This window comes from Leuresthes tenuis, unplaced genomic scaffold (assembly GCF_036924035.1).
Source record: "Leuresthes tenuis unplaced genomic scaffold, fLeuTen1.0.hap1 SCAF_23, whole genome shotgun sequence".
NCBI lineage: Eukaryota > Metazoa > Chordata > Actinopteri > Atheriniformes > Atherinopsidae > Leuresthes > Leuresthes tenuis.
In genome coordinates, this window is record NW_027325377.1 from 13,350,502 (window position 1) to 13,367,193 (window position 16,692).

General features: G+C 43.0%; 2 protein-coding genes across 4 annotated transcripts in view; both read right to left on the minus strand.

Annotated features, from left to right (window-relative positions):
- Positions 1-263: 263 nt before the first annotated feature.
- On the minus strand, positions 264-4,317 carry phlda1 (pleckstrin homology-like domain, family A, member 1). Its single transcript, XM_072377945.1, has 2 exons — positions 3,662-4,317; positions 264-2,235 (listed from the first exon to the last, which is right to left on the minus strand). The coding sequence occupies exon 1, from the start codon at positions 4,157-4,159 to the stop codon at positions 3,701-3,703; it is 459 nt and encodes a 152-aa protein (XP_072234046.1). The 5' UTR covers positions 4,160-4,317; the 3' UTR covers positions 264-2,235; positions 3,662-3,700.
- Positions 4,318-5,116: 799 nt separating this feature from the next.
- Positions 5,117-16,692, minus strand: part of nap1l1 (nucleosome assembly protein 1-like 1) — a 19,309-nt gene continuing 7,733 nt past the window's right edge. The window contains exons 4-16 of one of the 3 annotated variants that reach the window (XM_072377944.1): positions 15,346-15,448; positions 13,871-14,012; positions 13,027-13,119; positions 12,567-12,695; positions 12,292-12,363; positions 12,054-12,193; positions 11,749-11,894; positions 11,628-11,647; positions 11,211-11,333; positions 11,041-11,073; positions 10,888-10,938; positions 9,755-9,791; positions 5,117-7,078 (exon numbers count right to left, since the gene is read on the minus strand). In XM_072377944.1, coding sequence (XP_072234045.1) covers positions 9,786-9,791; positions 10,888-10,938; positions 11,041-11,073; positions 11,211-11,333; positions 11,628-11,647; positions 11,749-11,894; positions 12,054-12,193; positions 12,292-12,363; positions 12,567-12,695; positions 13,027-13,119; positions 13,871-14,012; positions 15,346-15,448 — 1,058 coding nt within the window. In that variant the 3' untranslated portion in view covers positions 5,117-7,078; positions 9,755-9,785. The remainder of the gene's footprint in view (positions 7,079-9,754; positions 9,792-10,887; positions 10,939-11,040; positions 11,074-11,210; positions 11,334-11,627; positions 11,648-11,748; positions 11,895-12,053; positions 12,194-12,291; positions 12,364-12,566; positions 12,696-13,026; positions 13,120-13,870; positions 14,013-15,345; positions 15,449-16,692) is intronic. The other 2 variants (XM_072377943.1, XM_072377942.1) reach the window with 2 other exon arrangements.

Consider the following 16,692-nt stretch of genomic DNA (forward strand, 5'->3'; position numbering starts at 1 on the left):
TTGACATTACACACTGGCAGCTTATCTGAGCGACAACCACTGGCAGTGAAACCCAACTCCCTCCATGGCTTCTAGATTTAGACCAGGAAACATGGGGTGAGAGGTTCAGCAGCAATAAAGCAATAAAAACCTGGAGACTGACTGAGCGCCAGCCACTTAAACAGGTCACTTAGGTGACCCTGCTAAACCATAGGGCACTGATGTTAATCCGCTACTTTGGGAAGGAAGAGAAAGCACACAAGACAAAGCAGAGTGAATTTGTTTGACTTTTTTAATGGAATGTTTCATATTGAGGTATGAAAATAGATCTCACATTAACATAAGAAACAGACAGTGGCCACAAAGGGCACGGCTATGATTGTGTGCAAAATCATGAAAACAGGAAGGCATGTCAGAGTGGCATCACACCAGCCACATTAGATAAAGGGCACAGCGATGACCCTGTGTAGAAGATGACAGCAACGCAGAGGTATGTGTTGGCTTGATGGTGATACACTGGCAAGCATTGGGAGACACTCCCTGGAAACAGGAAACAGCATGAGCCACAGTAAGATAAATCTCCTTATGCAACACAACCCTCCACCATGAGAACCATCTGAGACTGTTGCCTGTTCTGCCAAATGTTGCTGTCTATTATATATTCTTTGACTTTCTCATGAAAAAACATTTATGCTTTCAATATGTAATACAGATTAGTTACACGTTTTTCAAAGATATCCCAAAATCAATTCATTACAAGTCGAGCTGTATGGCAGTGAATGACTTTCACTCCATTCCTAATTATTGTGAGTCACAATTAAGACTTTTAGCTTAGAAAAGTACAGTACAATTGGCACTAAAAACGGGAAAATGTTTTCTCTAAGCTGCTTAAAAAAAATACTAATGGCGTAATCTTGTAACATGGTGTCTAATTTTCCTCACAACCCTGTGACACAAGAGGGTGCTGTAGCTGGAAGCATTCAAATCACCGAGAAATATCCGTTGCCTGCATTTCAGCGAGCGAGCTAAATGCTAGCTAGCTAGTACTGTGCCTTGTAAAAAAATTAAATAAAATTACACAAAGACAACTGCACATGCCATAGCTGTTTCCGCTGTAAATAAGTCTGCTAATTTACAAAGAAAATGGCATTAACACAGCGCAGCATGTTAGTTAGAAAACTAGCAACCTAGCTTAGCTGCTACCAGAAAAGAAATTCAAATACCGCTTCTGTACCCCAAATAATAAGAATTGATAACATATCCTGCTTGAAAGTATGACAAGCTTCATCGTAAAGCGAACAATTTATACGTTTTCATGAACTCGTACATATTAAGTTACTTTTCCTCCATCTTTTTCTGTTTTTCATTGGGCTCTACTTCTTGGTTTTAGCCTGATGTTACATTTTTACAAAGATGTAAAGCAACCAGTGAAAATGTCCTTAAACTGCTCGGCTTCTGAAAACTCAGTATAACATAACAAATACTCCACCATTCATGTAACTTTTGATGTCTAAGTTTGATGTCTAAGTTTCTCTGAAATCACTGAGAAAAGTCAGATTCAGATTTAAGACTCACAAAATGGCAAGAGAAATCTCCCCAGTGTATGAATGCAGCCAAACAAATTGAAGAAAAAGGACTGGTGAACACAGTTAAAACATTTAGACTGTAGCTATTAACTAATCAAGCACATTAAACAAAATTTGCAAGAGTGGAGTAGCAGGTGTCTCATACACTGTATCAATAGATGTTTAGTAAAGTGAGGCAAAACACTGCACAAGAAGAAAAATGTAATGAATGAGTCTTTGGTTCAGTTGAAAAATGAAACCATGAGCAATGACACATTCTATAAATAATGAACTGGTGGACTAATCTACAGCAATCAGATATGCAATTTATTTCCACTAGATTCGTAGGCTATGAACCTCAGACCAAGTACTTCCTGTTCCACTGGAGCAACAACCACACTGAACATTCATGAACAACGGAACTTTTTTTTTTTAATAGAAAATATATACACATCTAATAAATAAGGGACAAACCCATCGCACAATAGAATACAGTTGTTTTCTCACATGCTTTTAGTCTATCAGTCTTTTGTGAAAGAAGTCTTTGTATTGAAAAGAGAGTGGGGGCGCTGGTGGTTAGAACCCACAACGTGGAAGAGGGGTTCTCTTGGAGAATGGAGCTCGGTGGGGCAGCAGCAAGGGGAGAAGAAGTCTGGTTTCATATTCTTCCCCGGCTGAGTGTCCAATTCACCTGCGGATGCAATCAGTTAGACAGACTGCAGACTGACTGTGCCTCACAGAGGATGCAGAACAGATCTAAAGTTAGTCAAGACATGGAGTCACTAGAATGCTCCTATAATTTCAGCAGGCCAAACAAAACCATTGATATATATTTATATATTTCATGTAAATGAAAGAATCACGAGGACTGGCTTATAGCGCTTTCTCTGCTAAAATTACATTAACATTATGTTGAGAACATACTTAGTTATAGTTATTTGTTTAATCTAGTCTTTGCCTGATTCTGGCAATAGTGGAATCAGGCAAAAATTATCAATATTACAGATTTTTGTAAATATCTTTGAATGAATATAAATAATAACATTTGTTTGGACATATAAGATTATAATCTTTTAACTGATCACAGTCCCAGCAATGATGCAGACTGTTATAGTTGTTGGGGTGGGAACAAACCCCTTTTTGCTGGCGCTGAATATGGCGAGCATGGCACTTTAGGAGGGTCATTTCCAGCAGATTTGGTGCTTCATTACCATTAGTAATCATCGTGACTAAATACATTAAACCTGGCTGCTTTCTTTATCAGTTTCAGTTTCAGTTCATTCGTGTTATGCTGCGTTTAAAAATTAAAAAAACTTTACAAATCATCACCTGCGACCGGGACCCCCGTGTATGGAAATCTGAGACTTTGGAGCTGCGCATTTCTCTAAACATAGCTTGAGCCACTGTTCGGTTGGACTGCAAAGACTGCATGCACATATCCTGGCGCGGCTCATACAGCTGAGACTGCACTTCAGTACGGATCACAGTGCAAATCTGGAAATCAACCTATGCACGCGCACACATGAGGAATTTACCTCCATGACTTTGAAAATGACCGAAAATCCATGCGTCTTTACGCTTGATTTCAATATGTTGGGCATATACTTAACTTTACTTCTGCTCTATAAGTCGTTAGGCCAATTAAAATCTGAGCTTTTATACTCCAGTTAAAAGGGTCGCGCAAACATTCCTACGATTTATGGACACAATTTATTTGCAGCTACTTACATCTGCGCGCAACCCGTGCGTTTTAGCTACGGGACGACTTCTTTGAGTGGTATATCAAACCTGCCAGTGTAAGCTGCATCCAGCACCTTTTCTGTAGAGGATTCACCTCTTTATATTCGAAAGAGAAATATAATCAAGTCAAAAGCTGGGCTCCAAAAACTTTTCGTACCGCCAAGAAAAATCCACAGTGTGTGATTCGGTCTCTTGAAAGAAGAGCACTGATCAGAGGGAGTCGACTGTACCCTATGGTGAAACCAGACCTCCCCAACGTTTGTACTAATATCCAGGAAATACAAGCAGAAAAAAAGGGGGGTCCTTAATCTGCCGAGGGGATCTCCAGGTGGTCCCCGGACCTGGGGAGCCCCCTCTAATTTATCTTGCTGTCTTACCGCTAAAGGCGCACCAGTGACCACGGGGTACGCCACAGGTCACGCAACGTTCGGAGAGCTGCGGATGGTCTTCTGTCCGGGCATCTGCACGACCAGCAGCTGCTGCTTCTGCCGGGTGGACTTGACCGCCAGTATCGCCTGCCGGTTCTTGTACTGGACCATCTGCAAGGTGATCTCCGCGTTCCAGCCCTCGTCCTGCGGGCACCTGAAGTCGATCTCCTTCCCCTCCGTCATAACCACCGTAAAGTAGACGTATTTGCCCTTCCGCTCCACGCAGTCCACCGTCTTCATGTTGGCGAAGTGCAGCTCCTTGACTTTGACCGTGTCCCCGCCGCCGTGGTGGTGGTGGTGCTGCGGGTGGTCGTGCTGCTTGGGCGGGAGCAGCAGCACGCCGTCCTCAGTCAGGACGCAGTGCTTCTTCTTCCACAGCTGCAGCAGCCCGTCGCTCCGCTTCTCCAGCAGACCCTCCTTGAACACCTTCCTCCCGTTTTCCAGCATGTTCACCTGCACGCCTCAGTCTCCCACACTCCTGGCCGCTTGCCTGGATGGATTGACGGCTGTCTATCCCGAAGAAGGTGGGGGCATGGGATGTTGCTGTGACCGCGGGGCTGTGAAGCTCTGGATGTAGAGAGACGGCTGCTTGCCTGTCTGGTTACTGGTCACCGTGTGTGAAGGGGTTTGAGGGCGGGAGGGGTCTGGAGAGGCGCACCGCCCCCCCTCTGAGCAGCATCCAGCCCTCTGAGACGACAATATCAACAGCTTTTGATAGGGACTTTATTAGATCCAGTCTGATTTTTTTTTTTTGGAGTTTATAATCAATACTTTCATCCCCAAAACATACAGATGAGATGTGTTCGCCTTTTCTAACGTCTTAAACTGAAAAGGTCTTTGAAACTTAGTCATTTAAAAAAACAAATCCAATTGAACCCAGAATAAGCATTTTATCACTACTTAGGTGCACTTATTTTAAAGAGTATGCCAGAGAAGAAAGATTTCGGTTCAATTAGGTGGACTCCCCCCCCCCCCCCCCCAATCCTGGGAATCCTTCAACTAAAAATAAGACTCGTGCGACAGTAAAAAGAAAGTTATCTTTATTACCAAGTAAAGGTGTACCCATGTTACCTACATCTTTTATCCAAGTCGTTTACAGGATTATGAAGCATTTCAGGCGCGTGTGGGGAGATTAACAAACTGCAATCTGAGCCGCTGTTCTCACTGCCCCCTTTGACGATTGTGGCTTTTTATGTGCTCGTTTTATTTCAATTACAAACCATGTTTACCCCCCCATGGAGGTTCAATATTTGCACTGCAGCGCCCCCTGCCGCACCTCTGCTTTATTGTCCAACCGACTGACTTTGATGAATCTGCTAATTACGGATTTATTTGCCCCTTCCAACACCAACATGGATGCATTTCATTGCGCATTTGTAAGTGGTGCAACAAATCAACAGCAGACATGTTTAACCAGTTTATTCATGAACATACACGTACAGTTATTGAGTACATTAGTATTTTTGTAGCATAGCATTTTGCCTTGACAACAGCTGCTCAGAAGGACCATACAGAAAACCCTGTCCTGTCCTTTTTCCCCAATGAACATGATCTGATTACTCCCTGCAGAATCAGAGGTACCCTGGCTCTCCACAGCAGATATTAGGCTGCCCAGCACAACCAACACTTGGCTGTTTTTGCAACTTAAGAAAAAAAAAAAAAAGGCATTAAGAATGGATTTGGAAGGGAGGCGGACTAAGTTTGTTCTTGGTACCCCCTCCAAGCTTAAAATATTGCTCTGACATGCTTTTCTGTGGCCTTCTGGGTGATGAAGGAAATGGGCTGAGGTGGGGAGGGTTGTGGCGTCATTGGCCAGAAACAATGGCCTTATCACACTTCCCCTCTTTCTTTCACAGTGATATTAAAAAGGAAGAAAAAAAAAAAAAAGAAAAAAAATCAATACAAGGACCTCAAGTGCTAGGCTGAGATCTGAAAGTCACCTGACCAGACATTAATTAGGAACACAAGAGGTAGGAAAGATTAGAAACTGAAGAACGGGGGAAAAAAAAAACAAAGGGAAGGCTGAATCTGACTGGTTGACACTTCCTTATTGTAGCCCCCTGTGCTACATGTACAACAATGTTCCTTCAAAGCCTCTCTGAAGTGCGCCTTCTCTGGTAACAAAAGGCAATGCACTTTAAACCAGAATAGTTCAAATCTCCACAAGCGGGGTTACACCACCGCCCCTAAGGCCCTTTAGATGGAGGGCATCAAACAAAGTGCTGCTTACAAGGAATACTTGGCTAACTGATGACGGGACGCCACGATTACACCACACACTAGCACAAAGTGCAATAGATAAGACGACAGCCACGCCACAGTGAGCCTACGAGGAGCCTGAAACACGAGGTTAGTGGGACCAGGTGCCCCCGAACTGTTCATCCCACTAAACTACTCTCACCTGCTTCCTCATCGAAAAGGGTTCTCTGGAATGTTCAAGAGATTCAACTGAGCTGTGTCCCGTCCTGGGAGCAAAGAAGTCGACGCGAGCTTAATTTCGGATCCACTTCGACAGTCTGTCCAGTTGCAGAGCGGCAGACTCGGGGGAGGTTTCACTGGCGGTGCCTGCTTACTGGAATGTATTGTGTGGAAAGCAGTGAGCACAAGTGGCGCAGGAGGAGGACAAACATCAACTCTGGATCCCCATGCTCAGGAAGATTAAACTGGAATGGACACCCAGCCGCAGGTCACCCATCTGTCCTACTTCTCTAGTGTTGGGAATGCTACAGTGCTTTTTCAAGTGCTGAAGGCCCCACTAAAGAGTTGTTGAAGAATAAGAAGAAGAAGAAGAGAGGAGGAAAAAAAACCCCAAAAAAAACACTTGGAACGATCAGAACTGACCAACCTGGAACTTTAGTAGGAGGAAGGAGGGTGTATAAACTGATGCCACTGCGTTGCAGTCTAAACCACAGCTGTTGTCTAGGAGTAAATACAAACAAAAGAACTTCACAAGAACCCAAACTAGTTTTCGCGGTGAAGAAACAAGGTCATGCTGTTTGAGAAAGATATTTTTCCTATTGTCTATTGTACAGAGGAGGAAAAGAAGGAGAAAACAGGTCTAGTAAAATACTATGTATATTGAGCCAAACAGCTCCCAGTATATTACCATGAGTTTTTGTAACAAAAATTTTGAAACCTTTTCTTTTAAATTCCCTACCAAGAAAAATACAAAACATTATAAGGCGATAAGTAACTATTTTCAATTTTCGTTGTTTGCTTTTCCCCCCCCCCCCCCATTTTTAATTTTTTTTTTATCGTTTCTTTTTTGTTTCCAATTTGAGAAGCCATTACAGTGCAGTTGATCCTTCGCGGCAGCCGTGCGAGGCCTCACTGTTGCTTGCACTCAGCTGGGGGGGCCGCGTCCTTCTGCAAGACATCACAAAAGCAAGAAGTGCGTTTTAAGGCCAAGACTTCACCAACTGATGGTATAAAAAAAACAGACCAAAACAAACAAAGCCACTTCAAGCCAGAACATTCAATGAAGCGGCTACAAACTTGAAAGGATCTGTTTTTTCTATGAAGTTCTGAAGGTTTATTCCAAATTTGTGTCAAGATGGTTCTCCATGAATCACAGGCAGCTATAAACATCTGAGTTGGAGTGTCATTTGAAATGTTATCGAGAGAAAAAAAACAGTCAGGATCTATCAACTCTAGCTGGCAATATATAGAAATCCAGCTGAGTTTCTGCGAGAGCATCTTAGTAGCGCATCGATGCGACTGTTAAAATGCCAAACTGCAGATACCAAAACCAGTGAGGGAGCTGGGAAGAAAGATTTCGCATCCACACTGAGGTCGTTTTCATTTCTTTTGATCAGACAGACGCTACACTAAGCTTAGTGATGATGAAGCTGGACAACAGACGCACGGCTCGCAGACGGAAGAGTCGGTGTAATTCTGAAACTGAGACTCATGTGTTGATCTGACGTGATTAAAAATCTGAGTGAGAGGTGTCTCACCTTCAGCGGCAGGTTGGGTCAAGTAAGCGAAAGTCTGACCGGGAGACAAAGTAGCAACACAGCTTTCATTTTTATACATTTGAGCCATTTTCACACATCAACACTGGAATTTTTCCAGGAGAAATGCAGACAATTTGGTCCAGACTTTACTGCCAGAGATGCACTCCTGTGGCTGGAAATGTTTTGTTTTGGGGGGGGGTGATAAGCTATCGAGTTCACAGGAGGTAGCGCATGATGGATGTAAAAATTATGCCGTGGAAATTGCTATTCTCAATGTGTTGTAATGAAAATAAAGGGCTTGTTTTGGCATCAGGGCTCCATGTGGCCACTAGTATGCAGGAAGTGAAATGAGAGCAGCATACAGGTCAGCAAAAAGAGCAAATTTATCAGCACGCTCGCTCGCACAGAAGCGGCAAATGCTCCTGAATATGTACAAGTTTACACCCTAAGCCACTGATGATCTGGAGATTTCAGGAGGTGGCCGAGATGAAAATCTACACAGAAAGTCCGATGCCAGTGATGTGGGCATTTATGTTCTCGCATGCTAGGCCTCTGGAACGTCTCCAGAACATGTGTGAAAGTGGCTCGTGTTAATCAAACGGATAACAGCCATTATACAACCCTCGTCCAGAGTGAAAATCCGTGAACTTTAACCTTTCAGTGGTCAAATTAACGCTGTCGTCAAGTTTAGCTCAGCCTAAAGTTTGAGGCAGTTCTTTTTATATACCATAGTGTATAGTTTAATATCCATTTCACCACCTTCAGGGTTGAACTTTGAAAATGGATAATTCAGTGCAGAGATCTCCAATAAACCAAGATAAATATTGGACTTTAGGGCCTACATAGATGAGAAAATCCATTAACTCTTGTGTTGGGAAAAAGCAGGCAATGGTGACCCTTTCTACATCAACTCAAACTCACTGTTGAGTTGCTGCTCACTGGCCGTTACTGTAAACCTGCATTACACGCCTTCGATGAAGCCAACGGACTGAGGCCCAATGGAGTCTCTGAACATTAAGGTATAAAATCTTCATTTGGTAACCATGTTTGGGTGTTTCTCTGTTAGTTAGGACAGCGAGATATCAATTAGCTGTCACATTAAAGTGCACAGAAACACAATTAAGCTCCCATTACACTTTGTAGTAATGCGTCACATACAGAAGTGATGACACTGCAGCTGTTCGGGCTGCCTCTGATGGCTTGATGACTCACTGAATTACAGTCAGAGGTCATTTTTATCATGGTGCATACATTTGGCTTGGAATGAACTCTGAAGGGTTCCGCATTAAAGCAGGTGACAGGATTTCAAATCAGTAACATATGGGCTTTTCCAGCAGAGGACGACTTAGCATCTGCTGAAAGACCTAGATGTGAAGCCTTTCCATAGAGCAAGCTTTTAAATTGGGAATTGAAAGGACGCTGTTACTGCTGACAGTGAAGGCGTTTTGAAAAAACACTTTCTCGGGAAATCCTGTTTTGGAGAAGTTGACAACCGCTGATTGAGCAGCCCTCAAAAGCTATTAGCCTAGCATTAAAAACAGATCTATTGGGGAGCTGTAGCTCAACAGAACTTGACACAAAACCACTGAAAATAAAACAAAGACGAAAAAAAAACTGACCAATGCCACGTAAATGGGAATACACACACTGGTTGAGAAAGCACTGAATTTATGATAGACAAATCCTCGTGTCGACAAAGCCAGAACTAGCCTGTGTTTGTGCAGAGGACATTTCAAACATGGAAAGAAAAAAAAAACATGAACAAGGCAGGGCTGGACGAGCTCCAACATACAGAAATGATACAGGTGCAAATGCTGATCTCATTACGGGTTAAACTTACAGAAAAAAAACGAAAAAAAAAAAACAACCCAACAGCAAACCAGGGGTTAGTAATTCAGGAGAATGCATGACGGCGGCAGAGGAAGAGAAGGCGCTCAATGTGTGGGGTGAGGGGGGTGGGGGGGTGCAGAGAGATGTAAAACAGGAAAAAAGGAAAGCCAAAACCAAAACTGAAGGCGTGGCGTGGCGTTGGGGGGTGGGGGGGTGGGGTGTGGTAGTAAGCTGACAATTCACAAACCGTACCTACCAGGATAGGGTTATTTTTCTACTGTCACCACTTAAACCTAGTGAGGAAAAATTTAAAGAATAGCTGACAAAAGATGCAAAAGTGACTGGAGATGAAGTAACATTAATGAATAGGAAAAAAAATTAAATAAATAAACCAAAGAAAAAGCAAAACTAGCAGAATACAGAATGCCAAAGACCTTATTGCTAAGCAGAGAAGAAGCAGAAGTCCGGTCTGTTTAAATGAGTGTGGATCTAAAAGAAAAAGAATATCCGACACATGCTAAATATGTGCTTGCGTGGTTTTACTGGAATGTTTCTCTTGGAGCTCACACGGTTTTCCCTCACAGTAACACCTGTTGGTTCACCTTTTCAGGGACATTTCTTTTGTTTCGGGAGCAGCGAGGCAGAAAATTGGAGTAAACACGAGCCTGTCAGTAGAGAACCTGTCATTTGTTTGACTGGGTAACATTATACTAAACCTCAGCAAGCCGGAATTTCACTGCGTTTCTATTCAAACTGAAAGTAATGCACTTATCCGACTTTATGTCTCTACTGAAGAATCATTCTGAATGAGTCCAAACGTTTGATGCTCTGTGCAATAAAACCAGAAACATCAGATCACTTGTGCCCCCTCTGTCTGTAAGGTGTGCTGGACCTCAGTGTTACTTTAGGTTAGGGTTTAGGTTTTAGTACCAACATGCAGCATTGAATGATGGTGAAGAATTATTAAAAAATAAAAAAGCCGTTTAAAGAGAAATTAACTGGATTCATTTTCTGCCTGGGTCGGAAAGATCACACGCAAAAGAAAAGCTGATGCAAATTAAAAGCTCAGTAAAAAATGAGATGCATTTGACAGTATGTATTCTGTATGTTGAGATCATAAGATCTTGTAAGGACAGCTGTTCTCGACCTGCAGCTCAGGACCCTCGGGATAATGGGGGGGGGGGTTCAAAATAAATAAAAATAAGTGCCACAAAGAGATTCTCGCTGTTCCAAAATTGAGAGCGACTCCTGAACTGTGGAAGGGTCTGAGATAACTTATCCGAGGCCTCCGGCGGGAGCATCCTGAGCCAACAGAGTTGAGAAGTGCTGAGCAAAGTCTTTCTCAGGACATCTGAGATTAATAGAGGGTGTGCGTGTGCTTCGTCTCACCTTGGGATCATAGTCGGGGTCGTTCTCCTCATCAGCCTCCTCTTCACCTTCCTAATAACACACATTGCAATTTCAGTCTACTGGCTTCCCTCCACACATCCCCAGTACTGCAGTATCAAAACTCCACATCTCTTCTAAAGCTGGGAGTTTTACCTCATCGTCTGCTTCCTCGCCCTCTTCGTCATACTGCCATTTTGAAAAGAAAGAAATAAAAAGGAAAATAATAGATTAGTTTTTAAACATTTCGACTTTTGTTTTTTCATTAAACCGATTAAGAATGCTGCGGGAGTCCTGTGTAACGATCATGATGCACCGGTACTCACGTCATCGTCATCATCCTCTATGGCCTCCCCTGTGAAGTACAGCACTGCTCGAGGTACGATGCGCTCGCGAATGAAGTGGCCAATTTCGAAGTCTGCAGCCAGAACGGCCTCCGAGTCCTCGTCCTGAAAGCAAATCTTTATTCATGCATTGCCTTTGGTTCTATTCTTTCATCCAGAAAGCAGCGCTGACTCAGCAGTCCCATACAACAACGATCTGTATACATTATGTGTCAGTGTTGGAATAACACTTCACCGGCGTTATTGATTAAGTTCTCCTAACATTCTACAAGCACTGCAGAGGACAGGCTTAGGGACAAAGGACAATCTTAACTTTGGTTCAGCTCTTAGCTTTAGCTAAACAGTCATATCACCATAAACACAAAGATGAAACGGATAATGGAAGCAAAAATTACTTACCAAGTCTCCAGTTTCTGGAACTGTAAAAGAAAAAAGACGGATCGTGTTATTCCAAATGTACAAGTTCAAGATAAACATTCCAGATAAATATTACTGCAAGATGTCTGCCCATCGTTGGTACCTTCTGGCGGGGTGAAGAAGTTGAAGAAGGAGTCATTGGGGACTGTCTTGGTGACGGTCCTCACCGTGCCGCGGCCCTTGTGCTTCTGTTTCTTCTTGATAGTTTTCAACGTGACGTTCTTGCCCTTTGTCCAGTCAATTGTGCAGCTGTTGAAGAACACAAGCAGCAGAGAATAAAGTCAGAATGCGGCGTCTAACATCCCATAAACCTAACTCGTGAAGTTAGAGGGAGAACAGAAAATAAACACACAATACAACAGTTTTACAGATGTCTCTGAGACAGGGAGGTGAAGCTGCTGCACTCACCCTGTACAGGACATGATCTCCGGTCCATCGAAGGAGAACGGGTCGTTCTCGTCAGGTTCTGACCTCATCTTGTAGGTTTTTGTCAACACTGTATTTGTAAAGAATTCATTGGGCTCGAAGTGGAATTCTAATGTAAAGCTCTGAAGAATATCAAAACGAGAACACAGTTAAAAGGTGGTTCGAAATTAATCATTGAATGCTGGCTTAAGACGTGTAAAATGAGTGCCGGCAGACTCACCATTGGCTGTTCTGGATCTGAGAATTTTACTTTAATGTCTTGTAAATGTTTTAGTATGGGTTCATCATGTTCCTGAGGAGGAGAGAGAATAGCAGCTTAATGCTGGCGATTCATGTTCTTTTACATTACTGTGGCACCATTTTCCATCAGGACCGGCAATGACCCATGCAAACTTCAACCAGCAGGTGGAAGCAAATCGAAATTTATCACTGTGGAAAGCTGCTACTGTCTGTGACCTATTTTCTCTACCTCTCCAGCAGCCTGGATGAACCTACCTGCAGCATGTCACTGAGCAGGTCCACGTTTTTGAAAACTGTTAACCAGAACTCTGGGATGCCTTTGGGATCTTCCTTCTCCTCGTCCTTCTTCTCCTCCTCCAACTTGGCCTTGTCTTTCATCTCATCCTGGTGAAGACATTTTCTTGTCAAGCATTTCCCTTTTTCACACGTAGGCCACTATATAAAAAGGAGAGTCTAACCACCTACAAACCATACGCCACTGTGCATTGGGCTCCCAGATTAACAGAAGAGGAAAGAGCTGCATTTGTGCCACAAAAAACAACCACATCGATTTCATTAACTGTTCAGCTGCTCTGAAGCACGCCTCTTAATGGCTGCCTGCAGGTCGGCTAAGACTATTGTGCTTTATACTAGACTACAAGTTATGTGTATTAAATGTGAAGAAAAAAAAAGTGTCTTCAAATAGAAAGCATGCAGGTGTATACATCATCTGTACCTGCTTACTTACTGTCAGCTCTTCGTCCTCATCTGCTTTCCATTCGCATTCCTCATCTGTAGGTTCATAAGCTGCTTTCACTATGTCACTTCTCTGTAAGAAAACAGGAAATGGTTTGTACACATGTAATGCCACAAATTCTACATTAGCAAAAAAAAAGACAAGGTCATGGTTTAACATTCGAGTCAACACAAGCTGATCTTGGAGGGGGAAAATGGCCGTTTTCCCCCCTGCTTTGTTTACATGAAAACAAGCCTTTAACGCTGCGTCGGTGACATGAAAAACACCCAGCCTTGCACACAAAGAAGGTGCACACAGAGATGAGTGAGCAGAGTCAGTCTCTCTCAATGCTTTGATCATGAGCGCTTCCATACTGAACATCACTGTCAATGCTGCTGACTCGTGTCCATAAGTAGATGATTTTACGCTCCAACAATCAATACCATTATGATGCAGGGGCAACAAAAACTTGTTTCATCCTCTCACAACTGGCTGTCAAGTTCACAAACTTTACAATGCTGGTTTGTGTTCATTTTAAAAAAAGGGCCCAAGCGTAAAAAGTCAGATTCATTACTTGCTAAATACAGATTTGATAAGAAATTTTGATCCAAAACCACAAATATATGCAGCTGCTGATATGAATCTAAGCTTTTCTGATAATGTGACAAAACATGAGTATCATTCCAGAATAATGCTTCTTTTTACTTAATAGTTAACCTTTATACCTCCTCAGAATAATAAACAGTTGTCCATTTGTTAAAACACCGAAGTGTTCCATGTCATTTTCAAAGCGTGTGCATAAAAACAACAGCTTTAGGAATACGGAATCCGAAGCCATACATACTTTGTCAAAGAGGGGCTGGTAGAGTGCTGCATACTTTCTCTCCAGTGCATGCACTTCTTCGTAGAACTTCGCCTCAATGTGGGCACATTTGACCTGCAGGTTCTTGAGGGCGTTTACACGTCTCTTCACAACCTTTGGTAAGCTGTGGGGATAAAGACGGGAGCAGAGTAGATATGAAGGCAACCCTAAAACTCTGGCATGCATCCCCCCCGAGGTTGCGGCACTTTAGGCGAGCCATGCAGCCGTAATTACCCACAGTAGGAACCCAGAGTTAAAAAGTACACAACTGGACTGTTTTTTTCTGGTTTTGTTCAAACAATATACAATAAAGACACCCAGTTACACTCGTGTATTTACTACATTTAAAACCGCACGACAAATTGTGCTCAATGGAGAGCAGGCGGTGGCAAAGGGGGAGTTAATCTGCTGAGGGCTTAAAAGAGAAGCCTCACGCTGCAGGGCTGCACCGTCCCCGGAGATCTTCAGGAAGTCCGGGTGGTCTCCCAAGTAAACACATCAGACTATGCAAAAAAAATAACACAGCTTCATTTAATGGCACAGTGAAGAAACAGCTTTGTTTGTACACAGAGTCACTGGTGTATGCTCTGGGAATTTATGGCCTTGTTCTTTGTGTGGATGATGCAGCATCTCTATAAAAAGGTCTTATCAGGACAGGATATTTTGTTAGATTTACGTCTGCACAGGATAATACCTGCCGATCAACTCAGCCATTTTATCAGTGTGGCTCTATTAAATTCATCTACATACGTGTGCTGCTACTACTACAGTTTTCCATTTGAAAGCATCCAGTTCTTCACTGCCGGTGTGACAGTCTTTAGCCGTTATTTCGGTTCAACGTCCTGTTGTTCTGTCATTTTCGATGTTTACATCCCTCCAGAACAAATACTCTGAATATTCCAACCCATCATATCTTTTTATAATATCTGCTGAGCCACGTTTAACTGCTTCTCCAACCGACTTGCTGTCAGGTTTTGATTAAAATGTTTTAGCTTCATGGCTTGAAGAACCATACATCTATCAAACCACCATTTTAACTTAACCATCCAAAGAACCTGAAGTACAGCCACCTGACTCAGAACTGTAATAAGAGTTTCTCTGCAATGTGACAAATTAAAACGCCTGCGCTATTCTGGCAAAGGAGTGCATGTTTGGTCCCAAGTGCAGGGCTGTAACTGGCGAGTTTGTTGGCGACTGCCAAGCACTCGCCACATTGATCAAAGAGCTGCCTGCTGATGGTTTTGCTAAGAAGACGAGCAGTGGGTGGTAGAGTCCTGCAGCCAAGGCACAGCTGACATTCCCACAGCATCTCAGAAGCTCAGAAATGTGACCGTGACGCTGGTTACAGATGTTCCAAACAAGTCACTTCAACCTCAAGCCATCTCCAACCTCAAATCTATGTTGCTGTTCAGGCTGTGGGGTGGTTCTGAGAAAGAAAAAGAAGAGCCTTTTCTCACCTCTCCATGTACCCTGATGGTGAGCCATTCAGACCATCCAGCCTCTCCTGCAGTGCAGCCAGGATCTGTGGATTCTGCATCATCTGCACAGTGAGCTGTCGAGCTGTGGACCAACACATAAAAGACAAAAGTACAACATGATATGAAAGAGAGCAGACGCCGAGTGGGAGGTTTGACTGTATCAAAGATACAAACCGTGCTTGGGTAATCTGCAGCAGCACAACAACACTTCTTCTCATTACAATAATCAGGCATTAACCTTGACATTAAGCTTCCGCAGCGACTCGATGCTGAAGAATTTCAATTTCAGAAAAAAAGTGACTGATAGGTTTTGTTTTCCCAGCAGCAAATGGAAATTAAATAGAAAAAAAGGCCCAGTTTAAAGAAGAGAATTTGAAGAACGTAAAAAGACCATGGCTGTGACGATCTGTGCGATGTGCTGTTTTTAAATGGTCAACCTGAGTATTTCTAAACCTGCACCTGCCAAAAATGTGGTAATTTGGTCCCATTTGCTGCGTCAACATTGTTACAGAAGTAAGCAACACAGAATTGTCTCCACTCACGTTAAATGCAAAACCACTAGACTCCCCTGCTTGTAAGATAGCAGGTTGGAAAAACAGCAACATTAGGCCACTTAATGCAACTATTAAACTGTTGCAGTAACCCCATGCTGATACTACCACAGTAATACATTTAACTGTCAGGTTTAACAGCTTTTCATGCAGAGCGGAACCATCCGTTCTTTCTGTTAGCCATGTAGAATTAAACTTGTAAAAGAGTCCTAATGTTAGGGCCTTAGACCAACAACGGTCCCAGTTCACAAGACCTGAGAAAAGCACGACCAGTATTGCAAGGTAAACCTAACAGATTTCATTCAAACTTATGTCTGCGGCCACTTACCCATGCTGCTGGGTGTTTGAAATTGTAAATGCCACAGCATGACAACAACCAAGTCCGATTTTCACTTGATGAAAACATGCACGAGCCACATAGTTTAGCTGCCAATGGGAAGCAGGGAACTGTTAACATTGAGCTCTGGCACGGATGTAAACCAGTCTGCAATAACCAACATCCTGAGGTAAACTAAACACACTAACACAATGTGAATACACTCAATCTCTCCTTCAACTTCAACACATATCTCGCATAATTCCCTTACTTGTACCAAAGTGGAGTAAACAATATATCCCATCAGGTTATGAAGTGGGACACGGCAAGGGTCTGACAGACTGATTGCACCCATCAGAGCTCAGTCAGGTCACTACCAGTAGAGTCAGAAGATTAAGAGAAACAAGAAGTCAAAAGAATACACATGACTGAGTTCACACAATTCAAGCTGTTGGCGGT